This window comes from Bactrocera latifrons, unplaced genomic scaffold, assembly GCF_001853355.1.
Source record: "Bactrocera latifrons isolate USDA-ARS-PBARC rearing strain unplaced genomic scaffold, ASM185335v1 scaffold_168, whole genome shotgun sequence".
NCBI lineage: Eukaryota > Metazoa > Arthropoda > Insecta > Diptera > Tephritidae > Bactrocera > Bactrocera latifrons.
The window spans coordinates 1-21,013 of record NW_017535163.1 but is presented as its reverse complement, the minus strand read 5'-3'; the positions used below and the strand labels follow the sequence as shown (position 1 = coordinate 21,013).

The window sequence follows — 21,013 nt, the reverse complement described above, 5'->3', positions numbered from 1 at the left end:
TTTTAACTCTAGCAAACCAGAAGATATAGCCGGAGCATTAGAGGTATCAGCAAATTTGTGATAGGCTCAAAGTGATTTGTTGATTTTTAAGGGGCTTATGATCCAGTATATAAGAGTTTTTTAGATGAACCGGCGTCCTAAGCTATCCAAGTGAGATAAGCAATTTAAAAACAGTTTAACTTTTGGTCGTTGATATACAAAATTCGACAAAGTTTTTTGCGAAATAAATATCTATTCCAAATTTTTCAATCGGCAAGTTATAATGCAATGAATCATGAATTCCTTTAAAAAGGTTCCCATCTGGTATCATTAAAAACAAAACCGTTAAGAGACACACCTAGTCCGACGCTTAACTCAATATAAACTTTCATTAAATAAATTGATTTTTTAACCCAACCACTTACAAAGTAAACTAATTCCAAACTATTCGCCGACAAATTCAACTTGCCAAGCACACAAATCAACCAACAAAAGTATTATGTCTATGAGCTAAAGCGCACACCATCATGGACCAATGCGCCAGTTGACCCTTTCTGCAATCAACCAGCTGAATGAGGCTACACACAGTCGCCGATTGTAAATGTCTCATTTAAATGCAAATCACAGTCTAACAAACATTTCAAATGAACTCTAAACACTTTTTAACCACACCCACAATCCGACTAAGAACTGCACTCTGCCCCCGCCACTTCAAGCCTTTAACGCACTCAATCGTTGCAGTTAATTTACAAACAATTAAATCTGTCAGTAGCGACAGCAATGGCAGCTGAACGTGTGTGTGGCAAGTAAATAGCTCAAAGTCAGTCACAGACACCATGCCGCCATGCCAAAAAGCAGTCAACCTTTACACCGATCAATGATTCACATTGTCAGGATTTGTCAGCAAAAAAGAATACACGATTTACTACAAGGAAGGGTTTGGAAGGAGCGCGCACTGTTGTTCATATATGTATGGCTCACACACATACATACATCGTCATTTGTCCTTTGAAATGTATAGCAACACATAATGTCCCGGTCATTGAGTGCAGCAAATTACGACATAACAGTGCTCCTACAAATGTGGACCAGCATATCACATGCTGCTGCGATGTCAAACCCGCTCACTGCAACTGTGTATATATGTGTACGTATCAGTGTGTTCATATAATATTTGTATGCTATCCTTTTGACAACACAATGGTGGCAGGTTTCATTTTGCTGTCAGTTGTGTCTCTAGAATTACATATATACCGTTGTATGCCTTACTTGTTTGTTTGCATTTGTGTGTAGAGCTGACTGCTGTATCCAATCTCATACTGCCACCGACGATTTATACCAGTTCACGTGATTTAACAAGCGACACTTTGCAATTTGCACCAACCCAAGTCCCAAACCACATTCTAGCGTGAGTGAGAGCTTATCACATAGACCGCACTACATGGACGTATACAACCTTTTGTGGGATCAGCTGCGCGTAAATTGTCTAATCTTATCTCATCCACCCATTAGCTTGCCGACTAATCCATACAAATTGTGTGCTCTTTAGCAAAAGGCTCCAAGTCAGTCTGTTGAGTTTGCTTCATGTGTATATGTGTGTCCTTGAGCGTTGACCCCCATTGTTTAGTTGATTACAGTAATTAGCAAATTAAATGCTTAAGAGAGTGTAGAAATATTGATAGTCCTTCTACGCAGACTCATTTGTTTTATATTAGCACCTAAATTAAGCTTCTAATAGAGAACTTTATCCAGAAATAAAGTTAGTGAGGTCTTACCTTCAAAATTCTAATCCATTTGGGAGGATGGAGTCATGTGTATAAATTCACACAAGTGAGGAAAGCTCTCTGAGCGCCATTCTCTTGGCAATTACCAGAAGCGACTTCTGGTCTTAGACCGAGGTAGCCTCTGGGTAGCCAAAAAACATTCTTTCGAAGGCTAGCTAAGGCGAGAAAGTGAAACATCCTTACCCAGGCTTGTGCGCTGGGTTTAGGACTCGCAACGTAAACAAACTCTACCAATGAAAAGAACAAAATAGCTTCGGATGAGAGACCCACCTTTTGATGACTAACACTGCAAGTTACCTGGAATTTCCGGTCCTTTAATTGGGGAGAAGCCGCGTCCTCATGAGAGTGACTGACATCACCGCCGCCAAGGAGTGCGATGGATGGGACAAGGAATGAGATGGGCAGGTCCTTTTGGCATTTACTATAGTGACCATCTAAAGGAACGAAAAATCGGTGTGGGATACGTGGTGGGAGAGAGACTTTGTCCCTGAGTCCTGGCATTCATCCCGATGGAAAAACGTCTAGACGGAATCCGAAGTGGCCGGCAAAAAGGCATCTTCGGCACAACAGGTCTGTAAATTAAGCCTCCGTGAAGAAACATTTCCAAATGGGTTAGGACTGATCGACTTCGTCGGTGCTCGAAATATGGTTTTCTGTAGTTCTAGATTACAGCATAGGAAAATTCATCGAGCTACTTGGCTGTCTCCGGATTCGTCGTGATAGATGTCCCCAGTGTTTTAGACGTGCGTACGCTCCGAGGTCTTAGCATTGACTGGGATCACTATCTTTTTGAAGCGAAAAATACGTCAATCTAGTAATAAAATAACAACTTTAAATTACACAATCCAATTCAAAATCGATGTAATAATATTTAATGCAATGCTCTAACATCACTTAAATTGAATAAAAGCTAATACTAGTCTCCTTCTATAGTAGTCTACAAATAGTATCTGCATAAAAAGCAATTTACGAATCGGGTCAGAAGGTCAAAAGCTTGTGCAACATACTCGTAAGCGCAGCCACGCCAAACGTATGTAGACTGTCTGGCTGCACTGGTGAAATTATTTGGAATATTTATAAATCACCCAGCGGCCACGAACTAACGACTCCTGCGTAACCCGCGATATGAATATCCTTCGCAGCGAGATAACTCCCCTCTGAGGCCTTCAACCTAGGCGAACGCGCCATAAATTTGCAATGCAATCAGCACAGCTCCGAAAAAAGCTCCAACAAGGGGTTGAATTAGCCACCGTTCAATTGAAGAACAGCCATTGAGACGCAGTGGCAAATAACCGAAGTTTTAGCTGAGGAAAATAACAACAACTACGCACTCAAGTAAAGCCCGCTCACCAAGTGGTAGCTGCCGAGACGTGCGTGTGCACAACAGATTAAGTAAAAAACAAAAAGCAGGCATTTCGAAAGCGCGCGGTAGGCAGTTTTCGAAAAGCAGTCAGCAGACAATCAGCAACAACAATAAGTGTGGACCAATGGAATATTCAGTTAATTTTGAGAAAATATAAGCAAGCAGAAGAACTCGCAGACAAGCAGTATAGGCAGGATAGGCAGTTTTTAGCTGAAGCAATGCAGCTCAACGCTTTTTACAGTTCGTTTCTTGGTTTTGAACGGTGGTGGCACCAAAGCCGTAGTCACTCTGCCGCTGCTGTTGCCACTGATGCTGCTGTTGATAAATATCGGTCGCATTGACACTGGTGGCAGTGGTAATGAACAGTTGTGTTTGTGTCTGTGTTGCTGTTGGTGTTGCTGGCGCGTCAATATTTGCTGATGTTGCGGTGTCTGCACACAGGCCGCCCACCATTTATTTTATGCGCCGCTTTGAGCAAACAAAAAACAAGAAACTTACTGTACACATATGCTTATTATATACCACAAATATATATAAATATGTATGAGAGTATATAGTATATATATATATGTAAATGTATATATTTTATTTTATTTGTTTAGACACCTGTATTTGTTTTCGTGCGTTCGATTGCGATTTACGTGCGATATTTCTCAGATAACGTCACACCTTCCCCTTGTCCAACTCGCCCATTTCATACTCCCCCCTTCCCCACACACACTCATATGTGCATACGTTTGCTGTTTTCATGTTGCCAAGCACATTAACTTCAGAGCAACAACAATTTCACGCAAGACAATCACTACCGTTCGCGCTACGCGTTGCTGCTTATGTCAACGCAGGTTGTGTGGGCGTGAACGATAATTTTTTGATTTCGCTCAGAGCAATCAGTTGGCCACGAAGGCAGGCAGACGCAGCGACACGCACACTCGCCACTTGCGCATTGGCCCTTGGTGGTACTTAGTTGGAGCTTCGTTGACGCCACACTGGCATAAAGGACGACTGAGCATTTGTTGTTGGTGCAATTACCTTCGCTCAAATGTGTAGTTGCAATTACAATTTTTCGTTATTCATCGGTTTTAATTTCACAGAATATCATTGTTTTGTTGTTGCATGCAACTTTTAAGTTTTTGTTATTGCATAACCTCATTTATTCGATCGAAATCCGCAAACCCGGTAATGGCGTGCGATACTTAAGTATTTCTCTTATTTAATTAAGATTATCTGCAACGATAAAGAAGTCTTTATCTCTCAAGTAGCTATCAATTGGTCGATGCTGAGGCCACAGCAAGCATCGAAGGAGAGATTCTATATAAAATGTATAGACCCTTGCGTTCTATCGGCTACCAATATCACATTATATAGTATAATATATAATGAAGTTCAGGACTGCACAAAAAAAAAAGAATCAGTTCGGATATCGTTGATACCGTAAACTGGAAAGTATTGTCGGAAGAAGGCGTCGTCTTGTCACTTTCTTCTCAATTTTGCTGCTTTTGCCACACTGAGTTTGAGATATCACAGTAGACATACTTTTAGTGAACCTCTCGAAGTTGCTGGGACTGACATTATCACTTTTGATACATTTTTGGTAAGCTTAAAGTCCTTCGCCGATCGTTGAGGATCGAAAGAGGCTGGAGTTTCGGCTATAATGCGCTGAATGTTTTAATCGAGCTCCTCGAGCGTTGCTGGTTGATTAGCGTAAACCTTTGATTTATCATACTCCCAGAGCAAATAATACAGAGGCGTTAAATCGCATGATCTTGGCGACAATTTGACTGGGCCATTTTTCGAAATTAATGTATCGTCCATCCGTCTGTTGATTTCATCAAATTCCGTGAAAAAAGTCGGTCAACATGGTGCTATAATGCTCGCTCTTTATAATCACACATTTCTTACCTCATTCCGTAATAAATAAGATCCAATGATGCCACCATATCATTATCCGCAACAAACCGTCGATTTTTGGGGATGCAATTGCTTTCCTGAACTTCACAATTGCGTCAACTTTGTTTGTTTACGAAGCCATTAAGCCAGAGATGGCTCTCATCTGAGAAGCTGTGTTTTCATGAAAAAAAAACAATTAATGTGAATTTGCGTAACCTTGAACAATTCCCAAGCGTTGAACCAAAGTGGAACATGTAATAATGAAATGACACACTTTACTGAACACACTGACAACATTTGACAAAAATTCGTAAACAAACATGGCCGCCATGAGCTGCCAAAATCTAGTCAACCCTATTCGTAGATGCTGTATATAATATATTATAATATATAAAAAATAGTTATTTGACCGCGATTCTCGCCGAATATGTAGTTTAATTCGCTATTTTATCTGACAAATGATGGTACTTGCAAGTTTTATGCCGCCTGTGAGTGACTTAAGGAACAAGTGAGAAGCTTTTTCAGGAAAGAAAACTACTAAATAGTTGGCTTACTACAAACCAATCCGCATTAGAAAACTTGTTTCCTTAATGGTGGGAACTTACCATGCATAAGGCAAATGGATCATCTATAGTAGTAACAGCGTAAATTTATTTATCTAGAGAAAAAAAACTTTGTGATAAATATAGATATAATTTTATTTCCTATCGTCTTGTGAACAAAAAAATTCAAGTTTTAAGAAACTGAAAAAATGTGCGAGAAAAACTTGATGGTTTGAGTCCATACTTCAATAATATGTATACATACACAACACGTTTCCACATTTCGCAGTTAATATGACAATCGTTCGTAGACTCTTCGGGCAACTGCGTTCTCGTAGGCGCTGCCTTTAATATAGTACGCGAACAGCGATTCCATAAATTGTCAATTTGTTCGGCATATTAATATCAACATAACAAATCATGTATCGGAGGTAAGGATGAAACCAATGGCCTAGGGAATTGCGAATAATGCAATGAATGAGAAATGAGAGGAACTTGTTACTAACCGCAACGGCAAAACAGCGATTCCGCGCCAATATGCCGAATGGACGAGTTGTACAACAAGGCCGCAGCAGTTAACGAAGCAAGCAAACACCGGCACATGTATGTATATAAACGCGTGTAGGACTGCGCCGAAATATAGGTCTTCTGACCAAAAACGCGCAAAGAAAAATGTACAAGCGCATATACCTCCATATATAAGACAAACAGTCGGAGGATGTCGTCGCACCGCATTGGCGCGTGATTAGCATTGGCACAGCGGGCAGGCCGACAAGTCCCGGTTAGTTAGAAGCGGCTGAAACTTAAAATAACCACAACACACATATATACACACAATTAGAAGCGAGGCCGCAACTTGTGTGTGTGTGTGTGTGTGTGGAGTTCATGAAAAACGCCTGCAGTTTACAGACTGCCGCTTCCTTTACGCAAATGTCCTAAAGGCACACAAGTACTTTCGCAATCGCATATCCGAACGTAACCGATAAAGCGGTGCTTGTTTTAGCTGAAGCGCGAAGAAGTAATTATTACCAACTCAACGCTCAATTTTTTGCGCTTAAAAAACACAGTCTCACTTGCTGCGAACACTTCGACTACCTTGCTTGGCACACCGCAAATGTAAAACAGGGTAAAAGACAACGCGAACTGTGCGCATGCGCAAAAGTGTACATAATTGGCTGTTGATGCGCGTGCGAAGATCACACTTGCAGCTAAATATGCGCTTGAGCTGGGCAAAAGTATGCAATTATAGGTGTCTTCTTATTTTGTGTGAGCATTGCAACATTCACAATGCAATTTTCTCACACCAACCACCACATGCCGCATGCGAGAAATACTTACATAGAAGAACTATGTTTGTAAATATGCACATATGTATGCATGCGCGCTTTCGTGTGCAATAATTATGCACGGCTCATAAATTGTGTGCTGATTCTGCGCCAAAATGATTGGTAAGGGCTATGCGCTGCGCATGCAACAACAGCGCTGAATGCGCATGCGCAGCCTACAGAACGTACGTGAAACACCAAATAAATCCACTAAAATGGACATTGATTTAAATAACAGCGATTAAAGTTAATCGCCTTTGACGGCATATTTTGCGCAGTTGCGCATGCGCATCGCACATACAGACATACCGCAGGTTGGAAGTGAGAAAATTGTCGGCTTTTAACAAGTTCAGCGCTTGAATGCCAAGACCGTGATTTATTGGGGGTGGAAATTGCTAAAAAGAGCAAAAGGCAACACCCAAAAAGATATACTACTGTGGTAAAAAAATAGTAAGACTTTTTAATTTAAATTTCGCTTGAAAATCCAATTGTCGAAATATTTTTTTTTTGGTTGGTATAACTGTCAGTGACATCTGCGCCAAATTTCACACCAAAGTAATCGTTAGTGTTTAGTATACGCTTGTCTATCTGAAAAACTTAAAGTGCATTCGACGATTAGTAAAATTATTCAACATATAAGTGTGTGTGCGGAACCAAAATACTGCTTCCGAAACGTTCAAAATGTTGTAAAGGCCTTCGGTGATAATTGTTTGTCACGAGCAAATGTTTTTGATTGGTAAAAATTATACAAATAGGGTCGAGAACGCTTTGACGACGAAACACGGCCAGGATGGCCAACAACATCAACTGATGATCAACACGTCAATAAAATAAATCAATTGGTACTTCAGAACCGACGATTAGCAGTGCCTTGCTGCCATCATTGAAATATAGGAAGAATCAACGAAAACCATTTTGAAAGATCAATTGGGCCTAAGAAGAGTGAAAGCACAATTGGTTTCACACCCACTCGATTTTTTCGAAAAACAAGCGTAGCGTTAAGGTCTATGAAACAATGCTTTCCGAGTACCAGCATGTCATGCAACGTATTATTACCAGCGACGAGTCTTGGATCTATGCTTACGACGCGGAAACAGAGGATCAATCGGCCGAATATCGAGCCGAAACCGAAAAAAAACACGTCAAAGCAGGTCAAAAGGTCAGAGTTTTCTGCGATTATCGAGTTATGATGCACTCCGAATTCCATCCGAATGGTTAAACTGTCAACAAGGAATACTATTTGAGTTTTATGCGTCGTTTGCGCGAAGCTATTCGTAAAACGAGCCCGGAAATATGTGCCAGCAACTCTTGATTTTTGCACAACAATGCATACTGCATTGATGTTTCATGAGTTTTTTTTTTTTTTGTCAAATTTTCAACTAATATCGTATCACAACCACCGCATTCGCCTCATTTAGCTCCGTGTGACTTCTGACTATTCAGCAAACTCAAAGGACCGTTCCGGGGGAACCGTTTTGAGTCAAGAAATTGTTCCGGAAATTGACTTTAACATTATAATGGCGGTGCTATGTTATATTTTGAACTTGTTACTTTCGTCGCAATCAACCACGCCTACTTCTCATATAGCAAACGTTTTAATTCCAGCGGACTCTTTCACTTTGCAGCACACAAATTAAGCACCTGTGAATATATTCGGATAAAACTTTGCATAGATAGCGTCTTTGAGATATGGCACCTAAAGCAGATAATCGAACCACAACTTTTCAAGCCCCACATACCGAATATGTGGACCGAGTGCGCATGGCTGGATTTTTGCCAAAAATATCAGTCAATTCGTGAGATATGTTGGGTAGTCGAGAAAGTATTTTCGTATTTTGTCAATAGTTGTCGTTGCATTCGTATATCTCCAGTGCTACCAATCACAATGTGTCATACCATACAGTGTTGGAAAGGTGAGATCTTAAGTTTCATAAAATGGTGGACCAAAATGTTACCGTTTTGCTCACCCAAATTGAATTCGTAAGAAATGTTTCTTTGATAATATACTCTTGTGTCAAAAATGGGTCAAATCGGGTCAATACTGGAAGTTTTGACAAATATTTTGCACTTCCACTAAAACTTTATATAGCATCTATCGGTCAAGCTGCGAGTATGTAAAATGTTAAATTATTTTTTTCATGTTTTTTTATTGTTTTTTTTTACTTTTCTCATATTAAATTTTCACTTTCCAACAAAAATTTTCTATAGTTTCATTCAAATAAAAAAATTAAAACGTCCATCCTAACCAAAAATATATCCAAATGATTACCCAAAATTTTCACAAAAAAAGCTCCAATGTCAAAAAGTACAAATAAAAAAATTACACAATAATTTTTTTCAATGTAGCTGAAATGCCATGCAAATTCCTTGATTTGCACCAGGCGCTCAGTCTAACGGAGTAGGTGTCTGCCGTAGTAGCCCGTTTCACTTCCCATCCCATAACCTCCACACGCTCGTTGCATACCTCAAGGCGCCGTAAAACAGCATACGCAGGGTGACACTTTGCATTTCATAGAAAAAAAGCAATTCAATTACGTTTTATATTCACATTTCAACATTACCAAAATTATTACTACATTTTTAAAGAAAATTATATTTTTTTCAACAATTTATCAAATTGTAAAGACGATGTTTTTATATACATATCTATATGTAAAATACTTATGCCTAAAAATGTGGTTGTAAATTCTCTCTATTTTTCACTACTTGAACTAACTTATACTCATACTACCTTAAATATAAGCATTTAAAGGTGTACTAACAAAGCCATTTTGTGCCAACTACAAACATACTCACACACGCATGCATAAATATTGCGTAGATATCACGCATTTATCGCATAAAAAATGCATCAAAATATCATATTTATCTGCAACCTTTGAGCGCGATCGCTCCACTGACCAACTTCATGCCCCAACGCGAGGAGATTTTAATCGCGATCGCGTTAAATATTATGTATGTAGCTTGTTTCGTTGTAATTACCGCCAATTTGTCGTTGTCACAGCAATGCGGCGGCAATTCGCCACAGACGCATAGCTCATACGCAGCTTGTTATAAATTTGAATACGCAATCATACGTGCGACCCACCTTGGTGTGCTGCGCAAGGGCAGCGCGGGGTCTGAGCGCGAAACGCGATCATCATCACGATAAGCTGATGAGCGTCGAATTGTTAATGCAAGATGTCGGCATGAAAAAATTCGCAGTTAAAGGGCCAGTCTGTATGCTTATGTATGTGTACAAATATGACACTTGACCACCATGTCGAGCTAATAATGAACTGATCAAAAGCGTTAAATGCACAAGCACAAATCGCCACGAACAGGCACTGTGGCGATAACGTAGGCAACGCTGCCGTGTGGCAAGTGGCAATAGCTGCGTATGCGCGCTCCAGGCACCCAAATGACATATGTTTGATAAACGAGCTGGAACGTTTAGTTGCGATTCCCGGAAAGCGCTCGCCTTAAGTTGCATGTAAATGCGTGCATATCTTCACACGATCACCGCTGATCTTCAGCGCTGGCACCGCGGCAGTGTGCGTCGCAATGCTTGCTGTAGAAATGAGATGTTTGCTGCTGATAAGCTGCATCACAACATGTCAAGAATTGGCGAAAGAATCTGATTTTCTACCTGCTTGTCGCAAATGAATTTTAATTGGTTGTCAACTTAAGCACTGTTGTTGGCACCGTCGGGCGAAATATTCATAATATGTTTATATGCTTTCAGCTGTGGGAAATATGAAGCATCAAAGCATGAGAGCGCAGGAGCGTAGAATATTAACTTTCTATGCAGACAAACTACGGCGGGTGCAACTAGTTATGGCTACGATTGATCGAGTTAAACAAAAATTATGCTTCTTGACATTTACTTGGATAAATACCAATATTAATGCAACCCTCCCGTTAAGAGATGGAATAGTCTATTTGATATCTGAATCAATTTACTGAATGGGGCCCTTGGTATGAAATTTCGAAAAGCAAATATGTTCAATCAGCTCGAACGCATTTTTCTCGACACAGCATTTTTCGAATTTGCTGAACTGTTAACTTGCAGACAAATGCTCCGATCATCATGCAATTTTTTTCTGTCTGTTCTGCATATAATTCTACATATAAGTTTTTTAAGAACTGAATTTTGTCAACCCAAAAATTACCAAAATATGTGTTATTTCGAGTTTAATGAGAATTTTTAGTTTTATTTTTTTTTTTTTTTTTTGTGGTGCAGCAGTGGAAAACTTTTTCCATTTTCTAGACAGTTGGGTTTAAGTAACCGGAACGGACCCGGAATTTCGTTTGCCCACTTCGGCAGGATTACTCGAAATTATTTCAGATATTCTTTCTGTTGCTACAAGAACAACAACAACCACTTTTTTAATGCCGTCTGACATTTTCTAATTTTTCAAAAAAAATTTATTTTCCAAAAAAATTTAATTTTTCAAAAAATTTTTTTTTCAAAAATTTGAATATTATAAATTTTTCATAACCTTAAAATTTACAAAATATTTTCAATATTTTCAATTTTTGAAACATTTCAATTTTTCCAAAAATTTCTTTTTTTTCAAGAATTTTACAAAAAATTTTAAAATTATCAATTTCTCAAAACTTTTCAAATTATCAACTTTTAAAAAAAATGTGAAATTAACAATTTTTAAAGAAATTTCAAAATTTTCAATTTTTCATAAATATTCAGAGTTCAAATTTTTCCAAAAAATTCAAACTTTTCAATTTTTCCAAAACTTTACTTTGTGCTCTTGACATATCTATAAATATAACTTAAAAATGTCTAATCATTTTTTTGTTTTTGTTTTAATTCCCAAAAATTGTAAGAGGCTGTCACACTAGGTGCGCCCCTTAAGTATTCATACTCTGATAATTTTTTATAGGTATACATTAGTTGTGTTTATTGAAAGCATAATTAAGCGAATCTTTTTGCATATAAACTTACATATATTACACATCTGCTTAATGTTCCAGATTTCAAAAGTTTCCTTTCAAAGTTACAATGCAAAGCTTATATAAAACATATTGACACAAAGAAAGCTTAAATTGCGCTTAAAAAATGTTTCACTAAAATTTTGAGTTTATACCCTAACATGAAACATGTAAACTATTTGCAAATAACTGCATAATTTACATAATGCTTGTTGATTGCACACCAGCAGTTGTATAGAAGAATAGCGCACAGGACGCAGTTGTGCTTATCAAAATACACTGGATGACCAAAAGAGACGTATACATAAGCTTATGTACATACATATATACAAAATCGTGTCAACACAAAGCAAATTAAGGGCCGCCAAAAAACTATATGCGCCGATATGGATGATGGTGATGTCCGCTGCTTTGAGGCACACGATTGTCGAGTTCGTAACGCCCCCGATATGTGCTGTCTTCATAACGGTGATTGTTCTGCGCATAATCAACGTATTGGTTAAAATTCGAGCGTATTTTTTCATGGTGGCGGTGGCTGGGGTAGGGGTAGCTGGCGCCACCTATAATTGACAGGTTAAAGCATACTATATGTTGACACAGTCCCCACTGGCTTACCAATTACCTTGAGACAAGTGTCTGCTAGTATTAACATAACGACTGCTATAGTTGCGTTCGTTTCGTGGTGAGTTGGCAAAGCTGTTGTCCAACAATTGACGCGCTGGTCGTGCTGCTGCAGCGTTCGCGGCGCTGGTGACAGGTTGACGCTGCAAATTTGCTTCCTGTCGTATACGTTCGAAACGATCGCGCCTGTCGAACTCCTTCGGTGACGGCGGTAGTTTGGGTGCCTGCGTTGCGCGCCATGAGATCGGTTCCTTGCTGGACGTCTCAATCGAGGGTTTGCAATCCAGGTTGTTGGCGTTGTGCTTACTTTCGAGGCTGTTGGCATCTTTGGCAGCTTTCGTTAAACTATAAAGCGAGTCTATATAGTTTCTCCGTTCGATCTTGTGACCACGTGATAGATTGAATTCTGACGTAAAGAAGAAAAAATCAAAACGTTTGCAACTTCAATGGTTATTTGTTAGGATAAATTTCGAAAAATTGCACTACCTATAAGATATTGAATTATGCATACGGTGTGAACGTAATTTGAATTATTATTGCTAAATGTAGTAGGTAATTATAGTAAATAAATTAGTTTGTTGCTACTTACTGTCTATTGCCTCTTCGGGTTTCACATCTAACTCGGATATCATGTAATTGCATATTAGGTAGCCAGTACGATTGACGCCATGTGTACAGTGTACACCAATCAGTTTGTCTGAAAAGAATTGAAAGGAGTATATTATATAAAATAGTTTAGAAATAATACAGAGATTTAAATGAGTTGCACAGCAATGCATATTTTTGCCGAAATGAACACTTAAGAAAAAAAAAACGTTTATAAGCTTATGTGGCAAATATAGGTTTGCATGGCAGCTATATGCTATAGTGGTCCGATCTTAGCGATTTGTTCAGAGTTTGCAGGGTTGCCTTGGACAATGATCTATTGCTAAATTTCGAGAAGATATCGGGTAAAATAAAAAAGTTTTCTATACAAGAACTCGATTCCGATCATTCTGTTGATATGACAGCTATATGCTATAGTAGTCCGATAACAACGGTTTCAACAAAGGAGTAGCTTTTTGGAGAGAAAAAGAAGTCTGCAAAATTTTAGTTGGCTAATTCAAAGACTGCAGACCTCACTTACAGTCATACACATTCTGCTAGAGGAATAGTTCGTGGCGTGAAACCGCTTGAGTCATAAGTGCATGTGTTTAAAAAAATGGCACAAAGCAAATATTATTTGCAGTAAAGATGCCATTGTCGGCCAACAAAGCCCACAAAGAATGCACCAAAATGTAAAAGTGCATAAAAGAAATCGACCACAAAATTTTAATTTTAATTTACAAAAACCAACCGCAAAAATATGTCAACACCCACACACTGAGCCGCAAATGGAGCAGTTTGGCCCAAACACGCGCTTTGGTGCTGCCAACGACATTGCGGCTGCAGAGATAAACTAAATGCTCGTGCAACAGACGTACGAGTATAATATTCAAACACAGTAAAAATGTGAAAATGCGAAACCTGTTGAAAGCCGGCGACATGGAAGCTGCAACGGCAACAATAAGCATAACAACAGTAACAACAACACACATAGTGTTTAACATGGGCAATAAATTTCGAAGAACATGTCAGCGCAACAGCAGCATTTGCACAGCAAGATGAAGCGAGTGCTAGGCGCATGAGCATTTTACATGATATTCGTCATGTTTGCATAGCTTGCTTGAACTATTGTGTAGCGGCCGAATGCTGAGTAGGCTCCAGCAAGCACTCACTGCAGCTGCCGCCTCCGCTACTGCATTTGTTGGCGCAGCTGTCGCTTCTTCAGACGCCACGGTTTGGGCCAGCCTTGATATTTCTGTTGTTGTTGATGACAAGACCACCGCAAATACTGATTTGTTGTTAGTTGTGCTTTACTTGTTCATATCGTTATGTTTGCAATATCAATTTGTGGGTGCATTGTTTACACAGATTTTGTATTATGTCGGTACTAATTTTATTGACCGCTGCGTAAATTATTCTCTGTGTTAAAAAAGAATATTTAAAAGATGGAATTTTTTTAGTTAAGCCGACAAAAGTTGATATTCAGCGCACTGTGAGCATTTTATGGACAACTTGTCAAAAAAAAATATGTAGCAGTAAAAATATGTATATATTCCTGGAACTTAAAAATTCAACACAAACTAACTTTTATTATCACTATAAACGTGACAATTGTAAAACCAGCTGGAAGAGATAATGTTATTGTGCTGACTAAGAAATGAATAGTATTTTCGCTATGGCTTATGGCTACTTGAGAAAGTAATTGTTGGAATTTTGATCCACGTTTCAAAAGTCTAGGTTAATTGGCAATCTTAATCGCGTGGGACGGTTAGCACGAAGTGGTTGCCTGCAAACTACTATTTAGAAAGGTATACACAACTACATATATACTATAAAGTACTATATACATACATATACATATACATATATATATATATATATATATATATGTTAAAGTAGGTACACTTGCGAGTTGCTCATAATTGGCTTGAAGCATGGAGTGAAGCATGCAGAAAGTGTATGACTCTTACTAGCTATAAAGTGGGTGAGCAGCTGTTGCACACGTTGATACTGAAATAATATATTTTACATAAAAAAAATTTATTTTGCATAAAAAAAAATAATTAATATTAAAAAAATAAAATAAAAACGAGATAACTAGAAAATATATATAATTTCCTAATATGATATTTTTGGGAAGAAATATATAAAAAAAAAAATACAAAAATTTACTGCAACAGCTGTGTTAGTTCCGATTATGGGTTTACTTACCGTTACCCGCGTTTTTATTTAAAAAATTAAACACCAGTTTTTTGAATCTGTATATAAAAAAAAACATGATGAAGCAATTACAAAAAATTACACATTCATATGTATGTACATATGTATTGTGTGTATGTATGGATAGAAGTAGGCAGTACTTACTGATCAACCAAATGTGGCGGTGGTGTATGATGGCCAGGAATCATTAATTTATTATACTCTAAACCCTTCTTTACAAAGCACTATATGTGAGCGAAAAAATATAGAAAAGGAAAAACACACATTTTTTATTCGAAAAAAGAAACTAACCAAAAAAACTTACATCTGGCGTATAATAGCGAGAGGTGTTCGTCAGATCGATAATCATACCCAAGTTCGGTATTGATTTCAGTAAAATCGAGGCATCAAGTCGGTCCTGCTCGTCCACATTTTCATTGACAACCTAGAGAAATCAAAAAACAAACTTACAATTCTGAACAAGCGAAACAAAAATAAAGTTAGGTTATGTTTTTARCTTCTGTATTTTTTGCTGCGATACTTAAAAAGTATAAAAAGTTTATTTATGTTTTTCATTATACCTTGTGTTAACTCTTAAAATATACGCAATTCATTATGCAAAGATAAAATTGAAAAATACCAACATAGGCCCGCCGGTCATTTAGCAAGGAGACCACCCTAAATGTCTGACAAAATAAATTGCTTAATTAACGAAAAATAATAAAAGTCACTATTTCAATACAACAAATACGCATACGCATATACTGTTTGAACTAAACACTTGCGCATGCGTGCGCCTTTTCATCCACTGTGTGACATGTCTTGCCTGCGAGCGAATTTCTGTGTGGTATAATTAATATAAATTTAACTTCAAGCCACTATAAAGAATGCAAAAACAGCGTTCATGCAGCGTACGCCTCGATCGGAAAGCTGCAAAGGCAAGGCATTGAGTAAATAGCAATACGACAAAAATAAAGGCGCACAGAGAAAAAACAAAGCCTTTATGACAACCACCGTTAACCGCCAGTGCCAACTCCTGGCTCCCTTTAGGAGTTGCTGTTATTTAATTAAATAAAACAATTTAATTTCATATTCATATTTTCCTTGAATTTAATAGGAAATGGCGCCTCATGTTATTCCGGCACCATCAGTCAGAAGGCGTGTGGTCCAAAAACGCATTACTCTTTTCTTCCTTATTCGGCATTATTTTAATAAAAAAAAATAATAATAATATATTTTAGAGTTTTGGCTTTTTTTTTAATCAAGAACTACACACATATATGTATGTATGTATATCTGTACATGTATATATGCAATACTTCCATGGGCATATATATTTACATGTGATCTTAATATAAGCCTATATGTATGCAAATACGTGACCAATTTTTAGCTCGTTTTACGTTGGGCACTATGGGTCCTGTTAGCAATAAATGCCTTTTGAGTTCGATAATGCCGATACAATTACAACCGGTTTGCGCAATTGTTATCGTTTTGAATTATTAAAAAAAAAATTTAAATGTTGCGGTGACAAGGCATCAAACGTCGGATTGGTAAGGTTCCTTTATTAACGATTTATGAAATCAATTATAGTGAAAGAATTGGAACATAGATGCATATCTATCTATAGTACCATTAAATGTGTATACGACGCAATAAACATTCCGATCACTTCCAAAAATAAGGGCTACTAACTTTTAAGCGATAGATAGGTTTCTTGTTAAAAACTCACCTCCCGAAGCGGCACTTTAAATGCAATAAATCGTGTTCCTTCGACCCGTTGACCCATAGGAGTATAGTTGAGCCATCTGCAAATTATTACATATGTACGTAATTATATGAATGATGGGGAAAACCATTTGAGCTTCTTGCCGCCGTTCTTAGCACTAACCTATCTGGTATTGAAGGTGCCATAGTCTTGATACTGATTGATAGTTGCCGCACTGACAACAAAAAATATTTAAATACTTTTGAAAACACTTTGAATTTTGAGATTTTGGAGGACTTTAAGTAAATTTATCAAAATTTTATTATTTGTTAAGAACTATAAATATTTACGAAGATATTTGACATATATTATGGTACGCACGCACACATGTCAACAATCAATGCTGCCACTTTACCATAACATGTTGACAGCACACTCATAAAACTCTCAACGAAAGTGGTAAGTTTGCAAATACAATTGTAAGATTGCTATTAATATTATAAATATATTTTAAAAAAAGAAAACAATATTATTAATAATGGTTTTTAAATTATATTATCCATAATTTAAAATTTTCAATATTGACAGAGGAACAACATAGTTGAGACAGAAACCAGCTGATTGTATAACTCACCACGAACAGCTGTCTGAAGAGTTATTCGACTTTTGGACTTTCGTGGCGATCGCCGAGTAAGTGTTTAATTAGCAAGCTTTGATTTAATAAAAATTCTTATCAGCTAACATTTTTGCAGGAGATTGCAGCAAAACCACCTAAATTTTATTTTTGTAATTATTATTATTTTTAAACTACAATGTTCAGTTCCAATGCAAGGAATCTTATACGCAGCAGTTTGGTAAGCAAAAAGCAGCAATGTAGCCCACGTGAAAAAAACAATACATTTATTACAGATCAACCGCTGCAAAAGCACCTTGGTGGTTGCTGAGCACAATAATGAGGCACTAAATCCGATTACATTAAACACCATCTCCGCTGCGAAGAAGATCGGTGGTGATGTCACGGTATTGGTAGCTGGCACCAAATGTGGTCCGGTAAATGCATTACTTGTTTTATGTTTGCATAATCAACAACAAAGTAATAACGTGTATAAAATTTCTAGGCATCTGAAGCACTTGCAAAGGTCGAAGGTGTTGCTAAAGTCTTGGTGGCGGAGAACGCAGCTTTCAAGGGTTTCACGCCGGAATCTATTACACCACTTGTGCTGGCAGCTCAATCGCATTTCAAGTTTACACATATATTGGCTGGTGCCACTGCGTTTGGAAAGAATGTACTTCCACGCGTAGCATCTAAATTGGATGTGTCGCCTATTTCAGAAATTATCGATGTAAAGAGCGAAGACACCTTTGTGCGTACTATCTACGCTGGTAATGCCATATTGACACTGCGCTCCACAGATCCCGTTAAAGTGATAACCGTGCGTGGTACGAATTTCGCACCTGCCGCTGCTACTGGTGGTAGTGGCGCCGTAGAACAGGCACCAACTGGAGATTATGCCTCCCAATTGAGTGAATTTGTTTCGCAAGAACTTACTAAATCTGATCGTCCAGAGTTGACTGGTGCCAAAGTGATTGTGTCTGGTGGACGTGGTTTGAAATCCGGCGATAACTTTAAACTACTTTATGATTTGGCTGATAAATTTGGTGCTGCTGTCGGTGCTTCCCGTGCTGCCGTTGATGCTGGTTATGTGCCCAACGATCTGCAAATTGGTCAAACAGGCAAAATTGTCGCACCCGAATTATACATCGCTGTCGGCATTTCCGGTGCCATTCAGCACTTGGCTGGCATGAAAGACTCTAAGACAATAGTGGCTATAAACAAAGATCCCGAAGCTCCAATCTTCCAGGTAGCAGATATTGGTTTGGTGGCGGATCTTTTCAAAGCTGTGCCAGAGTTGACAGGGAAATTGTAAGGCTACAATGTCGTCATTAATCATCTGATATAAACCGTAGTGCATTTATTTTATTTTATTTTTTTCTAAACAAAAATTTACCAACAATTGCTTTATAATTAGATACGATTTAAATTTTTTTCTAATTTGTATACAACGTATGTACGTTAGTTCGCATTCATCATGTAGCATACTATGCGCCAAGAAATAGCTTTTGTTTAAGAATAAAATTGAGAAACCTTTATATTATCTAAATCCACAAGTGTACATTGTTTTTCGCAATTTCGCTTCAAAGCATTACGTAACTGTTTTGTTGTCTAGTCGTTTATATACTCTGGTCTAGTGCGATATTTGTGTATAATGCGCGTTAGTAGTTCGATTATAGCATACTTTTAGGCCTCATTTAAACTGAACTGATACAAATTTAAGTTAGATTATATTTGAGTTTATAACGTTATGAACGGTTTAATGTAGAATATAACGGTTAATATTTTTTCTCTGAAGAGTAGTCTGTGTGTACAGAGGGCCTCATATATATATTATTAATATATTTGTATAGGTTTGAGTAGCATCAAAGTGCTAATATAAATGACAACACATAAGTTAAGTTTCTACAGACCGCTAAAAACAAAATTCAATGAAATATATGTATGTATAGTTAGACAAATCTGAAACAGTGAATATATTTACCAATAGCTTTGGCAAATCACATTATTTATCGGCTTATAAACTTAGATAAGATAACAAGGGAATCTCAAGCATTGCCGTTTTTGATTACTTTACAGTTTAATATCTTATGTCTGTCAAGTATTTTATATAATTACTATAGTAATAATAAAATCATTATCGCCTCAGACTAAAAAATTTATTAGAATTGATCACTCAAGTATGCATGTAAAACATGTTCGTGTTATAGCTTTTAATCAATGAATTCGTAGCTATATACTCGCCTACGCATGTTTGTATACATATGTATAGCTGCTACATACATATATTAATGTTGCTCATAAAAATGCGCCTGCCAAGCCATTTTATAAGGCTGTGACGTTAGCTTTCTAACTAAAACCTAAAGAATCACAGCTTAGTAAGGATAAGTGACGTCAATAGCTCGTAAAACTTACAAAAATATTTTTCATTAAAATAAAAATTTACAAAAATAAATTTGTTGTTCAACTTACGCTCAATCATTGAATTTCCTTCCTATAAACAAGGGCGTGCGCCTTCTCCATGTGATTTCTGTAAGTGAATATTATCGCCTGACCTATTTTAATGCCAATTAAGGCAATAAAAATACATATATATACTTTTATATACATTCATGTTTATAAATCGTAACATAAATTTAAAAAGTTATTGCTTTTTCTAGTGTTGTTGGGAAGTAGAAACATATACACACATATAAATATATACTATATACGTGGGAATATATCAGAATGTATGTTTCTAAAACTTAATAAAAATAAGAACAAATTATAAATATGTAATAAAACTTTATTATTTCAAAAATATTTCCACTTTCGAGTTATGATGCACTTTCCTCTGAATATTTCAAAGCCAAAGTAAACAAATTATATACATATATTATATAAATATATTTAATATATATGTATGTATGTGTATATAATTGCTGATTTAACACAATGCTCACTTGTAAATAATTAATAAGTTGTGAGTTAACCTTCTAAATTAGTGCGCAATTAACTTTTATTGGTAGTCGAAAAAGTGTTTTCGTATTTTGTGTCGATAGTTGTCGTTGCAGTCGTATACATACATATCTCCAGTGCTAGCAATCACATTGTAGTGTTGGAAAGGTGACATTTTAAGCTTCATTTAACCAAAAAAAAAAACAAATTCGGGGATTTTGAAAAAGTTACAGCTCTTCAAAAATGAGTGAAAATAATGAAGAAATTCGGTATATTTTGAAATTTTTGTGTAAAAAAAGGAAATATGCCAGGGAAGCCAACAATGAAATTTGTGAAGTTAACGGAGACGTGTAGCACTACAATGGTTCGCTGCTTCCGTTTTGGAAATTTCGATTTACACTGAGGAATAATGTCTAAGCGGAAAAATGTCAAAAACTGGTCGACCAAAATGGTACATACATATTTGTTTATTTATTTATTAATATGAATATAAAATAATAAGTTGAAGTTTGATTAAAAATACGAAATTAAATATTTAAGT

General features: G+C 37.1%; 2 protein-coding genes across 4 annotated transcripts; one reads left to right on the top strand and one right to left on the bottom strand.

The window, feature by feature from the left end:
* Positions 1-11,631: 11,631 nt before the first annotated feature.
* LOC108966640 (RNA/RNP complex-1-interacting phosphatase) lies at positions 11,632-17,305 on the bottom strand. 2 transcript variants are annotated; one of them, XM_018929649.1, is made up of 8 exons: positions 17,106-17,300; positions 16,947-17,022; positions 15,540-15,659; positions 15,380-15,459; positions 15,227-15,273; positions 13,020-13,127; positions 12,432-12,836; positions 11,632-12,369 (listed from the first exon to the last, which is right to left on the bottom strand). In XM_018929649.1, the coding sequence occupies exons 1-8, from the start codon at positions 17,126-17,128 to the stop codon at positions 12,182-12,184; spliced, it is 1,047 nt and encodes a 348-aa protein (XP_018785194.1). In that variant the 5' UTR covers positions 17,129-17,300; the 3' UTR covers positions 11,632-12,181. The 2 variants fall into 2 exon arrangements, with proteins under 2 accessions (XP_018785194.1, XP_018785195.1); XM_018929650.1 differs by having other exon boundaries at positions 12,272-12,369; positions 12,425-12,836; positions 17,106-17,305.
* Positions 17,306-17,510: 205 nt separating this feature from the next.
* On the top strand, positions 17,511-19,091 carry LOC108966641 (electron transfer flavoprotein subunit alpha, mitochondrial). Of its 2 annotated transcripts, XM_018929651.1 has the most exons (4): positions 17,511-17,612; positions 17,675-17,776; positions 17,832-17,972; positions 18,041-19,091. In XM_018929651.1, the coding sequence occupies exons 2-4, from the start codon at positions 17,735-17,737 to the stop codon at positions 18,848-18,850; spliced, it is 993 nt and encodes a 330-aa protein (XP_018785196.1). In that variant the 5' UTR covers positions 17,511-17,612; positions 17,675-17,734; the 3' UTR covers positions 18,851-19,091. The 2 variants fall into 2 exon arrangements, with proteins under 2 accessions (XP_018785196.1, XP_018785197.1); XM_018929652.1 differs by lacking the exon at positions 17,511-17,612 and having other exon boundaries at positions 17,623-17,776.
* Positions 19,092-21,013: the final 1,922 nt, after the last annotated feature.